The sequence below is a fragment of the Colletotrichum fructicola genome (assembly GCF_000319635.2).
Source record: "Colletotrichum fructicola Nara gc5 chromosome Unknown KSG_Nara_v1_contig01, whole genome shotgun sequence".
Taxonomy (NCBI): Eukaryota; Fungi; Ascomycota; class Sordariomycetes; order Glomerellales; family Glomerellaceae; genus Colletotrichum; species Colletotrichum fructicola.
In genome coordinates this window covers 8,159,725-8,174,142 of record NW_027094051.1, presented here as the reverse complement: position 1 = coordinate 8,174,142, position 14,418 = coordinate 8,159,725, and the positions used below count along the sequence as shown (strand labels likewise).

The 14,418-nt window shown below is 56.0% G+C and overlaps 2 protein-coding genes across 2 annotated transcripts; one reads left to right on the top strand and one right to left on the bottom strand.

The window, feature by feature from the left end:
* Nucleotides 1-132: 132 nt before the first annotated feature.
* Nucleotides 133-7,127, top strand: CGGC5_v002330 (putative ubiquitin fusion degradation protein; the record flags this gene model as incomplete). The annotated part of the gene is made up of 6 exons (XM_032035323.2): nucleotides 133-275; nucleotides 1,248-1,577; nucleotides 1,634-1,734; nucleotides 1,795-6,681; nucleotides 6,733-6,882; nucleotides 6,931-7,127. The coding sequence occupies 6 exons, from the start codon at nucleotides 133-135 to the stop codon at nucleotides 7,125-7,127; spliced, it is 5,808 nt and encodes a 1,935-aa protein (XP_031885590.2).
* A 975-nt stretch (nucleotides 7,128-8,102) lies between these two features.
* Nucleotides 8,103-12,511, bottom strand: EXOC1 (Exocyst complex component 1; the record flags this gene model as incomplete). Its single annotated transcript, XM_032035321.1, has 4 exons — nucleotides 8,103-9,018; nucleotides 9,069-10,204; nucleotides 10,255-12,344; nucleotides 12,427-12,511. The coding sequence occupies 4 exons, from the start codon at nucleotides 12,509-12,511 to the stop codon at nucleotides 8,103-8,105; spliced, it is 4,227 nt and encodes a 1,408-aa protein (XP_031885736.1).
* Nucleotides 12,512-14,418: the final 1,907 nt, after the last annotated feature.

The following is a 14,418-nucleotide window of genomic DNA, read 5'->3' as shown; positions in this document are numbered from 1 at the left end:
GCCCTTGCTCCGCTGGCCGTCTCCGAACGACGGGGCGATCACGTTCGAACGCACACCCATCTCATAGCATCGATATACCGCCGTCCCAATCGCCAGCACTGCTCCAAGCTGCCCTGCCTCATGGCGTAATCCATGGCAGAACGAATCGCCGCTGCAAATCCGCGCTCCAGATCGGTTGTCGACCACGATCCCCCCGCGCGCCTCCCGTCAACGCCGACGATATCGTCCTCAGGATCGGGCTCTCCCGCCTTAGCCTCGACTTCGCCTTCCCAAAGGTAGGTCACTTCTTTTCCCCTGCTCCGGGTTGTTTGTTTCGATCCCCTTACACTGCTTTGTGCATCGCGAGAAGTCGAAGAGAGGAAGATATCCTAGAGTGAAGAAGGCAAGAGATCACAAAAGAGGAAAGAGGCATCGAGTAGCAGCCAGCAGAGGCAGAAGCAGAAGCAGCAGCCCTGCTCTGCTGTTCAAAAGCAGGAGGAGCGTTCAGAGTTGTGTCGCGGGGGCAGTCACCACCAGTCACCGGTCACCGGTCACCGGTCATATCGGGGCTTCCCTCCTGTCTGCCTGTCTGCTTGTCTGCCTCTACACCACCTGCCCGCGCTGTTCACCTTCCCATCTGCTTTATTTTGATCCTCAAAACCAAATCAGCCGGTCTCTGCCTCAGGACTACCCTGGTGTACCTACCTGGGTTCCCGGCTGGCCTGCTTAGGAAGCTACCTGCCTCCAGCCTGGTACCCGACCTGTTGGATCTCCAACTTAAGCGGGCCTGGTCTGTCTACTTGTCTACCTACCTTGCCTTTCGGTACATTCAGGCACCACACTGCACCGCACCTTGTCTACCTACCCTCAAGGGCCAGGAAAAAAAAAGGCCTTATTTCCCAACATTGAAACAACGCCTGCATCGCGCCGTCTACCATCCGCGACGCCGCTTTTCTGGTTCTCTGCCCGACACATCTCTCTTCGTCTCCTCCTTCGTTCCTCCCGCCTATCTTCTCTCCTCGGGTCATTTCTAGATCGATGCCACCGACCCCTCCTCGTCTCCCCTGGTCCATCAAATCCACCAGACCTTACACTGTACACCAGCATCCACCCTGCACCCACGCTTTTCCGACCCTGGCTGGAGACACAGATGGCTGGCGGCATTCTGGACTGCCAACTGACCCTTCTCTGATCTGACTTGATTCTCATTCTTTTCTTTCGTTACTGTCGGCCATGCCTCGCAAAAACCAGTCACTCATGTCTCCTAGAATAACTAGATCATCTGCTCGACAAGCTGCAAATATCGCAGCTTCATCGACACAATCCGCTACAGGCGCCGATCCCGCCGCGAACGCCCCTGCACCCGCGAGCTCCAGTCCTCAGAACCCTACCGCCTCTGCGTCACGGAAGCGAAAGGCTCCAGCTCAACCACCCAGCCCTACTCCGGGAACGCAGCAATCCTCGACCGCCTCGACCAGAAGATCGAAGCGTCAGAAAGTTGCTGAGCCTCCTCCACCACCTCAACTTTCTACACAAACACCTGCTCCTCCCCGTTCCAAGAGGAAAGACAAAGCAACCGCAGCCATGTCGAGCCCAGAGTAAGTCCCACGTGCTCAATTCATCTCGGAAACATCATCCTGACAGTGTCCAACAGCACCCCTTCGGGCCCAGCAAACACATCAGAGAACACCGTTCCGTCAGGGTCCTCGAGCCGCAAATCGAGCAGAAGCAAGAGAACCGCCCCGAGTGCAACAGGTACATCAAGCTCAAACAACCGTTGGCTCGTGGACTGTAGTACTGACTCGAGCCATTCAGATCCGTCTGCCAACACATCAGGCTCTTCTCGTCGGACAAAACGAAACGCTACGAACAACGCTGATCAAGATACTGCGATGACGGGCACAGACGAGGCAGAGAAGGAAGGAATCCCCCCTCCACCACCACCACCTCCCGAACATAACGACGACGATGAAGATAGTGACGACAATGACGACGATGATGATGCTCGGAGGTACGACGACGACGATGATGACGAGGACGATGATCCGTTCGGTGGTTTTGGAGGACCCGGAGGTCCAGGAGGACTGTCCAGCACCTTGCGAGCACTCACAGGCATGATGTCGGGCTTATCCTCCCGACTGCGCGAGCTGTTGAGCAGCCTGCGTCAAAAGGATGACCCCTCGATGCAGCTGATCGCCCTACAAGAACTTTCCGAGATTCTCCTGGTTTCGAACGAGGACAACCTGTCCGGCCACTTCTCGCCAGATTCATTCGTCAAGGAGCTCGTCATACTGATGCAGCCTAATGAAATCACTGGGGAGGAAAACCCCGAGATTATGCTCCTGGCCTGCCGCTGCCTGGCCAACTTGATGGAGGCTCTGCCCGCAAGCGTCGCTAACGTTGTTTACGGAGGTGCGGTACCTGTCCTCTGTCAGAAGCTGCTGGAGATATCCTTCATTGATCTCGCCGAGCAAGCCCTGAGCACCTTGGAGAAGATTTCGGCCGAGTACCCCTCCAGCATTGTTCGCGAGGGCGGTCTGACGGCCTGCCTGTCGTATCTGGATTTCTTCGCGACAAGCACCCAGAGAACAGCTGTGACTACAGCCGCAAACTGCTGCCGAAACATACCCGAAGACTCGTTCCCCGTCATTAGGGACGTAATGCCGACTCTTCTCAACGTTCTCAGCAGCAGTGATCAGCGTGTGGTGGAGCAGGCGTCTATCTGTGTCTCTGGAATCGTCGAGAGCTTCAAATATCAGTCCACGAAGCTCGAGGAGCTGGTCAGCGTGGACCTTTTGAAGGCTGTTCTTCGGCTACTTGTACCAGGCACCACCAACCTCATTGGGCCTAACATCCACACTCAGTTCCTCCGAGTGCTCGCCTTTACAGCTCGTGCCAGCCCTCAGTTGTCAGCAGAGCTTTTCAAGCTCAACATTGTCGAGACCCTCTACCAAATTCTCACGGGCGTGTCTCCGCCCAGCGGGACCGAGGACGTTGCCTCAAAGCTCGACAGCGTTGTCATCATGCAGGCGTTGATCCACCGACCAAGAGAGCAAATCATCGAGACACTGAACGTCATCTGCGAACTCCTTCCCAGCCTTCCTCGCAACGCCGATCCCGCTTACGGTGACTTTGTTGAAATGAATACCACGGAGCCTATTACGCCATCCTCGACCGCTACTGGCAAAGCACGCAAGTCGCCCAACGACAAGCGCATTGAGTTGCTGGATGGCTGCAAAGCGGAGGTCCGCCGCTTCGCTCTCATCTTGTTCCCGACGTTGACAGACGCCTTCTCGAGCACGGTGAACTTGAACGTCCGTCAAAAGGTTCTCACTGCACAGCTGAAGATGCTTTCCAACCTCGACGAGGGCATTCTGGGAGAATCTCTGAAAACTGTTCCCTACGCCTCCTTCCTTGCGTCGATTCTGTCTCAGCAGGATCATCCAACCCTGGTCATGCTGGCGTTGCAAGCTACAGAGCTTCTCCTCAGCCGCCTGGACGATGTTTACCGATACCAGCTTTACCGCGAAGGCGTTATTTCTGAAATCACCAAGCTCGCTGCAGAGGAGCAAACGCCCCCTCCTGCAGAGGCAAGCGCGTCACAGGAGACCAACAACACGGACGGACAAGCATCAGCAGAATCTGGAGACCACTCATCAGATAATGATGAATCTGAAGACGACGAGGAGCACGAGGAGTCTGACGATGGTGAACATGAAGAGGACAATGAGAACGAAGCTCATCCAGACGACATCTCTGGGTCTCCGGTCAGCTCTCGGGGTTCTACCATGTCACTCGACGGACCACCTCAACACTTCTTGTCATCAGACGGACAGTCTATGCGAACCAGAATCCGCGATGTTGCTAAGAAGTTCCTGGAAAACCATGAGACCGAGAAACATGGTAAGACCATGAAGAAGAGGGCCGCTAAGATCCTCTCCAACCTCTCTGATCTGGCCGAGGAGATTGAAGCATTCTACGTCCACAGGACAGCAAGCAACCTTGCACCTGAGAAGGGTACCGAGCTGTTCAAGAGACTAGCTTCGTCATTTGACGCGGATGTGCTGCAAAGCGTCACGAGCGCGGAACTGCTGGCATCTGGTCTTGTCCGAGTTCTTCTCGATGTTTTCAGCAACCCGGACGAGGAGCTGGCCCGAGCGGCACAGTCAGCCTTCTTGCAGGTTTTCATGGGATATTCGGTCAAGTCCAAGCCCAAGACAGCGACGGCCGACTCGCCTGCCACCCCTTTCAGTGTCATGGTCCACAAACTCCAGGATCTGCTCAGTAGGTCTGAGCACTTCGAAGTCATCACAGTCCATCAAAACACCTTTGACGGCAACCGAAGCAGTGCAGCGTCGATGCTGGCAAAGCAGATCCGGCTCAGACTTGTGGCAGACGACGAGTCAGAGATCCCCCGTTCTTACCGTAATATCATGGTGTCAATTCACGCCATTGCGACATTCAAGTCCCTGGATGACTATTTACGACCTAGGATCAGCTTGTCGGAAAGGCCGCGAGGCTCTAGAAGAGCCGACAACCTCTCTAGAGCCCTTGCTTCACTCGCAGGTTCGGCTGGGCTCCCGTTGAGTCACGCCGCAGCAAGACTTGCTGAGCGTGCATCGGCCGCGTCCACATCAAGCCCCGTCCCGCCGCCGCCCAGCGTTCCAACCCCTGGTGGCTCGCGATCCCTCCGCAAGACCAAGTCCAAGTCGACGCCGCAGTCAGATACCGCAGCCACGCCGGACACCTCGTCAAGCACTAGAGAGAAGGCCGTACTCCGCAGATCGACACGCCGTAGTGCCGTAGCTTCGTCAGACAGCCCGGCACCCTCCAGACCCCCTCCGGAAGAGGATGACGATTTGCAGAACGCTCTTGAATGCGCAGACGAGAAGCAATTGTCTGACGACGAAGAGATTGGCGGCAGCAGTGCCCTCGACGCCATTGTCGGAGATTTGGATGAGGATATGGGCGAGTCGCCCGGCCCTGAGCCAGGTGCTGTCAACATGGAGGTCGCAGCTGGCGGTAAGGTGACTGCACGCAAAGATGACGGCACACGAGTTCCAACGCCATCCCAAAGCTCTCTTCCGACCCGCACTGGCGGACTGCCAGCCCCAGCGACTCACGAGACGCCCACGCCCACGCCCACGCCCTCAGCCTCTTCTCGGGCCTTGTCATACGCTGCAGCCATCCAATCTGTGCCTCAAGATTGGCACATCGAGTTCACCCTTGATGGTAAGGTGATCCCGAGCGAGACCACAATCTACCGCGCAGTTCACACATCGGCTCTGAATTCGGATGAGCACTTCAGCCGCAGTGTCTGGTCTGCCGTTCATCCCATCAAATTCAGACGCGCTCCTGGCCCGCCACCCGCAGAGACCTTGTCTTTCAGCCCCAACACCGAGGCCAACGCCGAAGAGAATGGAGATGGGAATGTGCCCGCGTCCCTGGCGAAGCACCCGTCTACTGCCTCTATCCTTCGTCTGCTCAACATTCTCCACGACTTGAACGCCAACATTGAAGACGTCATGGTTGAAAACAGCGAAAAGGATGCAGTTCGACTGAACATCGAGCCCCTGTCTCAATTCGTGAACACCAAACTCACTGCGAAGTTGAACAGGCAGCTGGAAGAGCCCCTCATCGTGGCAAGCAACTGCATCCCCAGCTGGGCAGAGGATCTGGCCAGACTGTACCCCTTCCTGTTTCCCTTCGAGACGAGACACCTGTTCTTGCAATCGACGTCGTTCGGGTATGCCCGGTCAATGACTCGCTGGCAGAACGCTTCCGCCAACGACGACGCCAGACGCGACCGTCGCGATCACGACCGGCCATTCCTGGGTCGGCTCCAGCGCCAGAAGGTGCGAATCTCGCGGTCAAAGATCCTGGAGTCTGCCCTGAAGGTGATGGAACTCTATGGTGCTTCACAGAGCATCCTTGAGGTCGAGTACTTTGAGGAAGTTGGCACCGGACTGGGTCCCACCCTTGAATTTTACTCCACCGTTTCCAAGGAGTTCGCCAAGAAGAAACTCAAGCTTTGGCGAGAGATGGACTCGAACGACTCAGAAGAGTACATCTCCGGGGCCAGTGGACTCTTCCCTCGACCGCTTAGCGATGAGGATTCGACTTCTCCCAACGGAGAGCGCATTCTTCAGCTATTCAAGACGCTCGGCAAGTTTGTTGCTCGGTCCATGATTGACTCTCGCATCATCGACCTGAACTTCAATCCTACCTTTTTCCGCATTGGGGATAGCTCTGCCGCCCCTGGAGTCAAGCCTTCCCTCGGTGCTGTCAAGGTTGTCGACCCTGGCCTGGCTAGGTCTTTGAAGACCATTAAGAAGTTCGCCTTGGCCAAGAAGGAGATTGACGAGGACCCCTCGCGCACTCCGGCGCAAAAGGTTGCCGACACCGAAGACATCACCATCGATGGCGTCAAGCTGGATGATCTCTGCTTGGATTTCACCCTTCCGGGATACCCCGAGATCGAGCTCATGCACAATGGCGCCCAAATCCGAGTCACCATCGATAACGTGGATTCGTACCTGGAGCGTGTCATTGACATGACCCTGGGCACCGGCGTTCGCCGTCAAGTCGATGCTTTCCGCACCGGCTTCTCTCAGGTGTTCCCTTACTCGGCGTTGAGCGCCTTCACCCCCGACGAGCTCGTCACGTTGTTTGGCAGAGTCGAAGAAGACTGGTCCCTTGAGAGTAAGATTACCTCCTCATTCTTATTTGAGCTAGCACTAACATCCTCTTTAGCACTTATGGATTCGATCAAGGCGGACCACGGATACAACATGGACAGCAAGAGCGTCAAGAACCTGCTCCAGACTATGAGCGAGCTGACGCCTGCGGAGCGCCGTGACTTCTTGCAATTTACAACCGGCAGCCCCAAGCTCCCCATTGGAGGTATGTTGCCCCGCAGACTTGGCTCGAATAAGGCTAACTTCATTTCAGGCTTCAAGAGTTTGACGCCCATGTTCACGGTCGTCTGCAAGCCTAGCGAGGCTCCTTACACTTCTGACGACTACCTCCCTAGCGTTATGACGTGTGTGAACTACCTCAAGCTCCCCGACTACACCAGCATCAACGTCATGCGGAAGCAACTGTCTACGGCGATCAAGGAAGGCCAAGGAGCATTCCATCTTTCATAGACGGTGTATCCTTCTGCCACTCGATACGAAAAAGCGGAACATATTAAGAAAGAAGAAAAATGAAGAGAAAGGGTTGGCGATGTGGCCACCGCAGTGAGAGTGCCCCCAACACACACTATGCGCCAACTAGGGCAGCGCCTCTACAGATCAGAGAGACACACGGCGTCTCCTCTGTGTCTGATGACAGTATTCCTTTAACAATAAAGACTTTATGGATGGTAACGGCCTGGCAAGGTACGGGGAAGGCGGATTGAAGGGCGAGGGAATATGGATGAAATCCCGCCCAGCTTTGCATGACAGGGTTGTTTAGGCGTCAGAGCTTGATTTCAATTTGCCTCCACGCTCTGGCCTCGAGGCATTTCTTTCCTGCATTGTTTTGGCACTGTCTCTTGGGTCAACCACCAGTCCCAGATGAAGCGTCACGCAAAGTGCAAATAGGGTCCTTTTCCGTAGTTACAATGTTGTTTGTTTTGTGGAATCATCGAGGATCATTTAGATTTGTGAAGGTTGTGTCGTATTGGACACGCCATATGCAGTGCAAAAGTCATGGGTGAACGAGCTCCCACGTTGACACCGATTCCATCACAAAGTCCTACACGGATTATGAAATGCATCAATAAAACAAGTTTCATTTCATGACAGGATCTTATCCCTATTTTGCGCAAGAAAAAGTTGCCCTAGCTACCGGAACCTAAATCCCGCCGCCCTCCTCGCCCTGTAGAAACACACACACAACACGAAAGACATCCCTCCCCCTTCCCTACGTTCTCCTCCATCCAGTAACCAAACCGGAAGCCAGGGATGTGCGAGCTACGCGGATGGGAGACAGTTTGTCGCCGCCATACTTGGAAAACACGCAAAATTGGTAGGGGTAATCCGTCAAAATACACTTAAAACAAACATCTCTGGTTGGGCGGCGGCTTGCTGCTGTGCTAACGTCTTTTGTGTGAAGGGATATTAAAACGGCTTCGTTGCCTAGCGGAAGCCGGCCTTGACCTCGACGCGCGGCCACTCGAAAATGACGTCTCCTCCGTAGACGTCCGAAGTGATGCGGCTGATGCGCAGCTCCACCTCGCCGTAGAAGCGCTCGCATTCGCGGAGCACCTTGTTCACCAGCTTCTGGCTGAGAGCAGGGTCGTCCGCGTCGCCAAAATGCTTGTCTACGCGCTTACGGAGCGTCTCGATGCCCTTGCGGACCTCTCGCCCGTCATATGTGGAAAGCACCTTGTTAAAGGTAGATTTGGAGTTGGAGGGCTGCGCAGCAATGCTTGAGCCGGCCTTGCCTGACGACAGCTGGCCTTCAATGTTCTCAATATACTCGAGGAGCTTGCCGAGCGGACGGCGCATAACCGCGTTCAGATACAGGCCCATGTGTTCGTTGAGCTCGTTAGAGGCGGCTTCGCGCCAGTCCTCGAGCACCTCCAGGCCATGCGTGTTGACTTCCTCGAGGAAGTGGTTCATGTTCTCGATGAGCAGGATATGGAAGTTGAGCGCCTCCTTGTCCTCAGGGTCGGCGCCCGCAGCTCCAACGCTGACTGCTGGGTTCTCGCGGGCAATGATCTTCAGCGAGTCGAACATTGACTTGAGAATGCGGTCGTATTCGCGATCGACCGTCTTGCGCACTGAGAGGTTCGGGTCGATGCCCGAGAGAATGTTCTCAACCGCGTTGGAGAAGTGGGGGAACACGCGGATGAAGGAGATGACGCCCTTGCGCTTGTTGATCTTGACCTTTGTATCTTCGATGGCCTTAATCTGCTCGTCCACGAACTTCTTGAACTGTCCCTCGAGCGCGCCGTGCAGCTTTTGCAACAGGGCGTTGAGGAAGTCCTGGTTGGACTGCTGAATGTCGACGAGGCTGCGTTCAAGGACAGCCAGCACACCAGCACCTTGTCTGCCAGGCTGTTAGCATACGTTCTTTTTGAATCGAGTTGCGCAACTTACAAGGGATCGGCTTGGAGAACCCAGGTGACCAGGTTTCCGACTTCGCGCTCCAGGAAAGAGAATATTACTTCCATCGCCTTGGTGACTCTGCGAGCAAGATCACGGTCGGGTTCCATCAGGCGATGGCGCCGCAGGTCGCCTCCTCTGCGATCCCCGGGCCGGGTGGCGGTGACGAGGTCGGGGAAATCGGACTGCTCCATGGTGGTGGCGTGGAAAAAGTCGACGATGAAGTTCTGCTCCATCTCAACCAAAGGAAGAAGGTCGTCCATAACGGAGCCAAACACCTCATAAGGAAGGCTGCGGCTTTCTGCCGATTCCTTCAGGTTGGATCTGCTACTGCTGTCGATGGGCGAGCGCAAACTCTTGGCCAAAGTCTGACTGCGCTTGACTGTAAGCTTCCTGACGGTGGTCGCCCTGCCTTCCTGTTGCTTTTCGACTTCGTACGTAAACAGGAGCTGCTCAGTCTCATCGGCAGTCATCTTGCGCGCGTTGCGCTTCCATGCCTCTAGAACTTGACGGAATTCGTTCTTGTACACCGGGAAGCTCTTGTCCTGGTAGACCTGGATCATGCGGTCCCAGTTCTTCGGGTCGACGTCCTTGGCATATTTGATAAGAGGGCTGTACTTCCAAAGCGTATCTCGGCCCGCATCGTGGTGGCGCGAGTCCACCTTTCTTGACAGAGCTTCACTGAGCGCCCTGTTGGTCTCGTTGTAGGCGTCATCAAACTGTCGTGCCATGTACTCGACGAGTCGTCTGAGGAAGAGCGAGCTTTCTTGTCGGTACATCTCCTTCTTTTCTTGCACGATTCTCATCTTGCCGTAGTCAGTATTGTCGAGACCAACAGCTTGGTCGCTTTCGACAGAGGTGTCTTCGCTCTTTCTGGGCTCACCACCGCTAAGCAGTGAGGGATCGATCTTGAGCATGGCCTTATACAAAGTCACCAGCGACATCTCGATGTCTTCGAGACCGCCCAGATCTTCCAACGGTGCGGCTCTCAAAGCATTGAGATCGGCCGAGGTGATGGTGGTCGTTTCCAAGAGGGATTCAAGCTCCTTCTTCAACAGCTTCTGGTTGGAAGTCTGGACTTGCAGACCTTGCCCTTGAGCCTCGATATACGCAATGTCGTCCGAAAGAGTCTGTGATGTTAGCATTGCGAAGTGGCCTCAATAGAAGATTGACCGCTTACCGAAAGCTCGACACTGTAAAGCGTCAATAGATTCTCCATTTCCTCACACTCGGAAATCGCAGTGTCAATACCGCGCTTGATAGCTTCGACGCGGTCATCCTCTTCCTGGAAACGTGCGACCCAACCGCCCGCTTGGGCCTTGTTCAGTTCTCTCTCTAGATCCATCTTCATTTCATCAACATTACGAGTTCTCATCTTATCACCAGGCACCCAGCCAAAGTAGTCGAGCCATTTTGTAAACTCGGTGCTCCTGTTGTCGAGGACCGACGGATCAACACCGAGAGATGCCAGGTATTTGGCATCATTGCCGATCACCAAGGACTTGCGGGCCTCTTCCTTTGATGCAGGTTCCTCGGGCTTTTTGACCTCCTTGACTGAAGGTTGCAAGCTAGTCGGGCGACTAGAATTGGGTACTGTAACCTTGACTTCCGGCACGCCCGACGTCCGCTTGGCGGGCTCTGCTGGAGCAGCGGGGGCGGCGTCCGGGGTGGCGTCCGGCGTTGCCTCCTTGGGTCCATCAGAAGAGACAGGTCGAGGCGGAGGCCGAAAGACGGTTGTAATTCCTTCCGCTGGCTCAGCGCTCTTGTTTGCTGCCAAGCGTAGTCTCTCGCCCGCGCCACCGGCTCTTGGCTTGAACGCAGCGGCGGCAGAAGCGGCTTTCCAAAGTACACCAGCAAGGTCGCCCTTTGATTTCTTCGCCTTGATCATCGGGCCAAGGCCGGGCCTCGTCTCTTCCTCAGGCTCAGGCGGAACAGGGGGTGTTGGCTGAGGCTCAGCTGGCGGGACCGGGGGCTCCTCGATCAACGGCTCCGGCTCGGGTAGCGGAGCGGGGGCTGCGGGAGGCGGTGTTGGTGCAATCGGGGAGACAGGTGCGGGAGGAACGGGAATTTCAGGCGGCGGCGATACCATCGGGGGAGGCTGTCTGGTCGGGGTCATTCCATTCCGCGTGGGAGTTCTGAGCGCCGGCGGCGCATCCGGCATTCCTGCGTCTCCGGGGGTCAGAGGAGTGACCGGCCTGTCTTTGTACGAACCGCCGTCGGAGCGTTGCGACAGGGAATTTTTCCTGGCTGTACTCCTGGGTGGAGGTGCCACCTGATCTCGTCGCATTCCTGGGCTCACCAAGGGCGCAGGCACCAGGTCCCGGTCGGAGAAGCCTTGTGGCCGCGCCGGATCCATGGGAGGTCTCTTGCGTTCGGGGGGAGGCTCGCGGCTCTGGTTGCCTCGGCTTTCTGGGCGCTGGGGCGGGGGTGTAGGAATCGGCTCGGGCGTATTGTCGTTGAATCTGGGAAAGGCACCGGGGACGGGCATGCCGTTCCTCGAGCGGGGCGGCACGCTTCCTGCATCGTCACTTCGTCCTCCTAGCGACTGAGCGAATGATTCTTGACTCTTGTTGCCGAAACGTCTCAGTGTCGGGGGCTCTGGCTGGCCTAGAGACGAGCTCATGCTGCCGACAGGTGAGTTGGTCCCGTTGAGGGGTGGACCATTGAGAGGTGGCGGCCGTCGCGGGCCTGGCGGTCCCGGCGAGGGAGTCCCGTAGTTTGAAGGCACATTTGTAGCACTGAGACTGCTCTGACTAGCAGCAGCATCTGGAGACATCGCCGGGGGTCTGAACGGAGGCTGGGCGCCGGGCGGGGGTCGTCGTTCGTTTCTCAAGATCTGTCCCATTTCGGCCTGGTCGAAGCCCGACAGCTCGGGGACCTTTCCCCCTGTGTACTTGCCATAGATCTTGACCAAGCTGGCGATGAAGAACTTCTTTTCCTTGTCTGACTGAGCATCCCAAAAATAGGGTTTGCCAATGGTGACGACGAAGCCCGTGTCCCCGGCATATTCACGAAGTGTTGGGTTGGCAGGGGGGCCGGTGAAGGATTCAATGGCGGACAGGTCGTCGAGGTTCCATGTCTTTCCAATGGAGAAGGAGCCATTGGCATTTTCTTTGGTTTTGTGAAGGCGCACACGGCCAGACTTTCTTACAGCGACGACAATGATTCGGGGCTTCTCAGACTGGGGTGTTCGTGCTTCGGGGGGCGGCGGTGATGTCGGATGGGAGGAGTACTCGACGATTCGGATGTGGGTGATGTATGTCTCGAGCACTGTCGGGCAGGCAAGCAGCGGGGTGAGCATCTGGACAAGGATTCGATTCGAGGGAGAGGGAATGGAATGGGCAGAACCTACGCGATCCGTCTACGTCCTTCTTGTTGAAGCAGCTGTCGATGATACGACGCTTCTCGTCCTCGAATCGCTGCGCCCTGTTGTCCATGGCTGCTCGCTGCTCCGTGTGGGCCGTCGGTCGCAGCGGGAGGGAGCACTCATGAGGGGGTTCGGCGGGCAGAGGGAGGCAGCATGCGCATGTTTATTTCGACGTTGGACGGCGATGCGACGGTCGATGGGGCGCTTCGAAGGGAGGGTGATGGCGGTTTGGTTGGGGAGGGCGAGGCGAAGTCGAGGTCGAAATTGAAGTGGGATCTCAAGGTCGTGGTGATGCAAGGCAGAAGGCGAGTGCTGTGCCCGTACTGTGTGCTGTGCTGTGTGTTCTTGGGGGTAGCTTGCTGCCAGCCTACCCGTTAAGGTAACGTAGAGCCTACCTAGGTTGGGACCCGCTGCGAGTTTGGGGGGGAATGTCGCAAGTATCTTTTCTGCTGCAGTCTGGGGGCTCGAGGTAGTGTAGGACTAAGCAGTTCCCCTTCGTAGCGCCGCCACTTCATTACTCAAGGCTGGTGGTCGTTAATATGTGGCTGGTCTAGTCTTTGGCATGTTCATGGGCGTTTTTAAATCGAATTTCTGCCATTCTCGAGATGTTTCTTCTGCTGCATACGACCAGTGCAACTCGTCAAGGTCGCGTACCGCCAAACACGTCGGTTCCGCATTGAACTCCACGATACTTTGGCGTACCTGCCCAATGCCTGTATATCTGCTACCTGACGGGAACTTGCAGCGGCCTCTGCTCCCCCTGGGCCACCCAGTCGGGTGCTCAGGGAGGAGGGGAGGATGGGATGCCACAGCGGAATGTGCCTAGGTTCCGCGTATGAGAGCGTCCGTACCGCCACCAATTGGCTTCTTAAGGTTCCCTCTCGCAATCGCATGGCTCGTTCGCCTGTAGTCTATCTTGAATCCCGTTCTTGGTGCGTCTTCCAGCACGCCTGTAGGAAGCGTCGTCTTATCGCCGCAAGTCTCGTGCGGATAATCCCACTTCACCGTGTCTCAGCCGAATCAAAAGCAACTTCGACGGCGACAAATCATCCTTATTTATGCTGGCTCTTGCAATCTATGCACTGGACCGTTATCAGACGCATCATCGGAGCAAGGTTGCCGTCAGAGAGCTCGGGCGCTCGTCGTCATGCCTCCTACTCGTCCTTGTTTCAAGCTGCCCTGTCCATGGATGAGAAAAGGCGCCCCCTCCACACTCCGGTCGCTTCAACTGCCGGAAGGCCACTGTCCCTAGGCTTCCCTCGCCCGCCCTGCTGCCGAGCCTCCGGACACTTCTGACGTTGGGCTTGACGCTTGTCGGGCCGCCTCTGCCTCCGACCATGAGACGTCATCTTCCGTGTGACAGGGATCCTGCCGCTGCCGGACGACCACGATGCTCGGACCAAATCTTCAGTTCGCGCTTTTTGTCTTGTCAGGCCGCATGACTTCGTCTTCCAATGGCCTGTGCCCTCACACATCGGACGGCTGATGGACCCTGATATGTGATGATTTGACAAAGAAACTGTCACCAAAACTTACCAACGCACAGTCATCTGTCTGTACATGGCATGCTGCAGCTCAACCTCGGCTTCATGTTTCTCACCTGTTTCTTCACTCATGAAGAACGGTAGCGGACGCCAGAAGGTGCCGATGAGTGTGGGTTTCGAGATGGCTACTTTCATCGACAGTGCCTTCATCCCCCGACGATGCCAGGAACAAGATCCGGTGTCACCTGTCTCAACTTCGAAAGGTGTCTATGGCTGCATGCTGTCAGCTGCACACTCCAGCTGAGCTTCGTTGAGATTCGTTGCTATCTTTTGGTTGGCGCAGGCTGTTCATAGCATACCCGCATTCTTCCGGTAAGTCGTAGCTGGCTGTTTGCTCGAAGTACAAGTTTGACACATACTCTTCTTCAATATTTCTGAGCTTACCTCCTACTTTTCTTTTACTGGAGCGATTATTCTTCCCGTGTACCCGCTG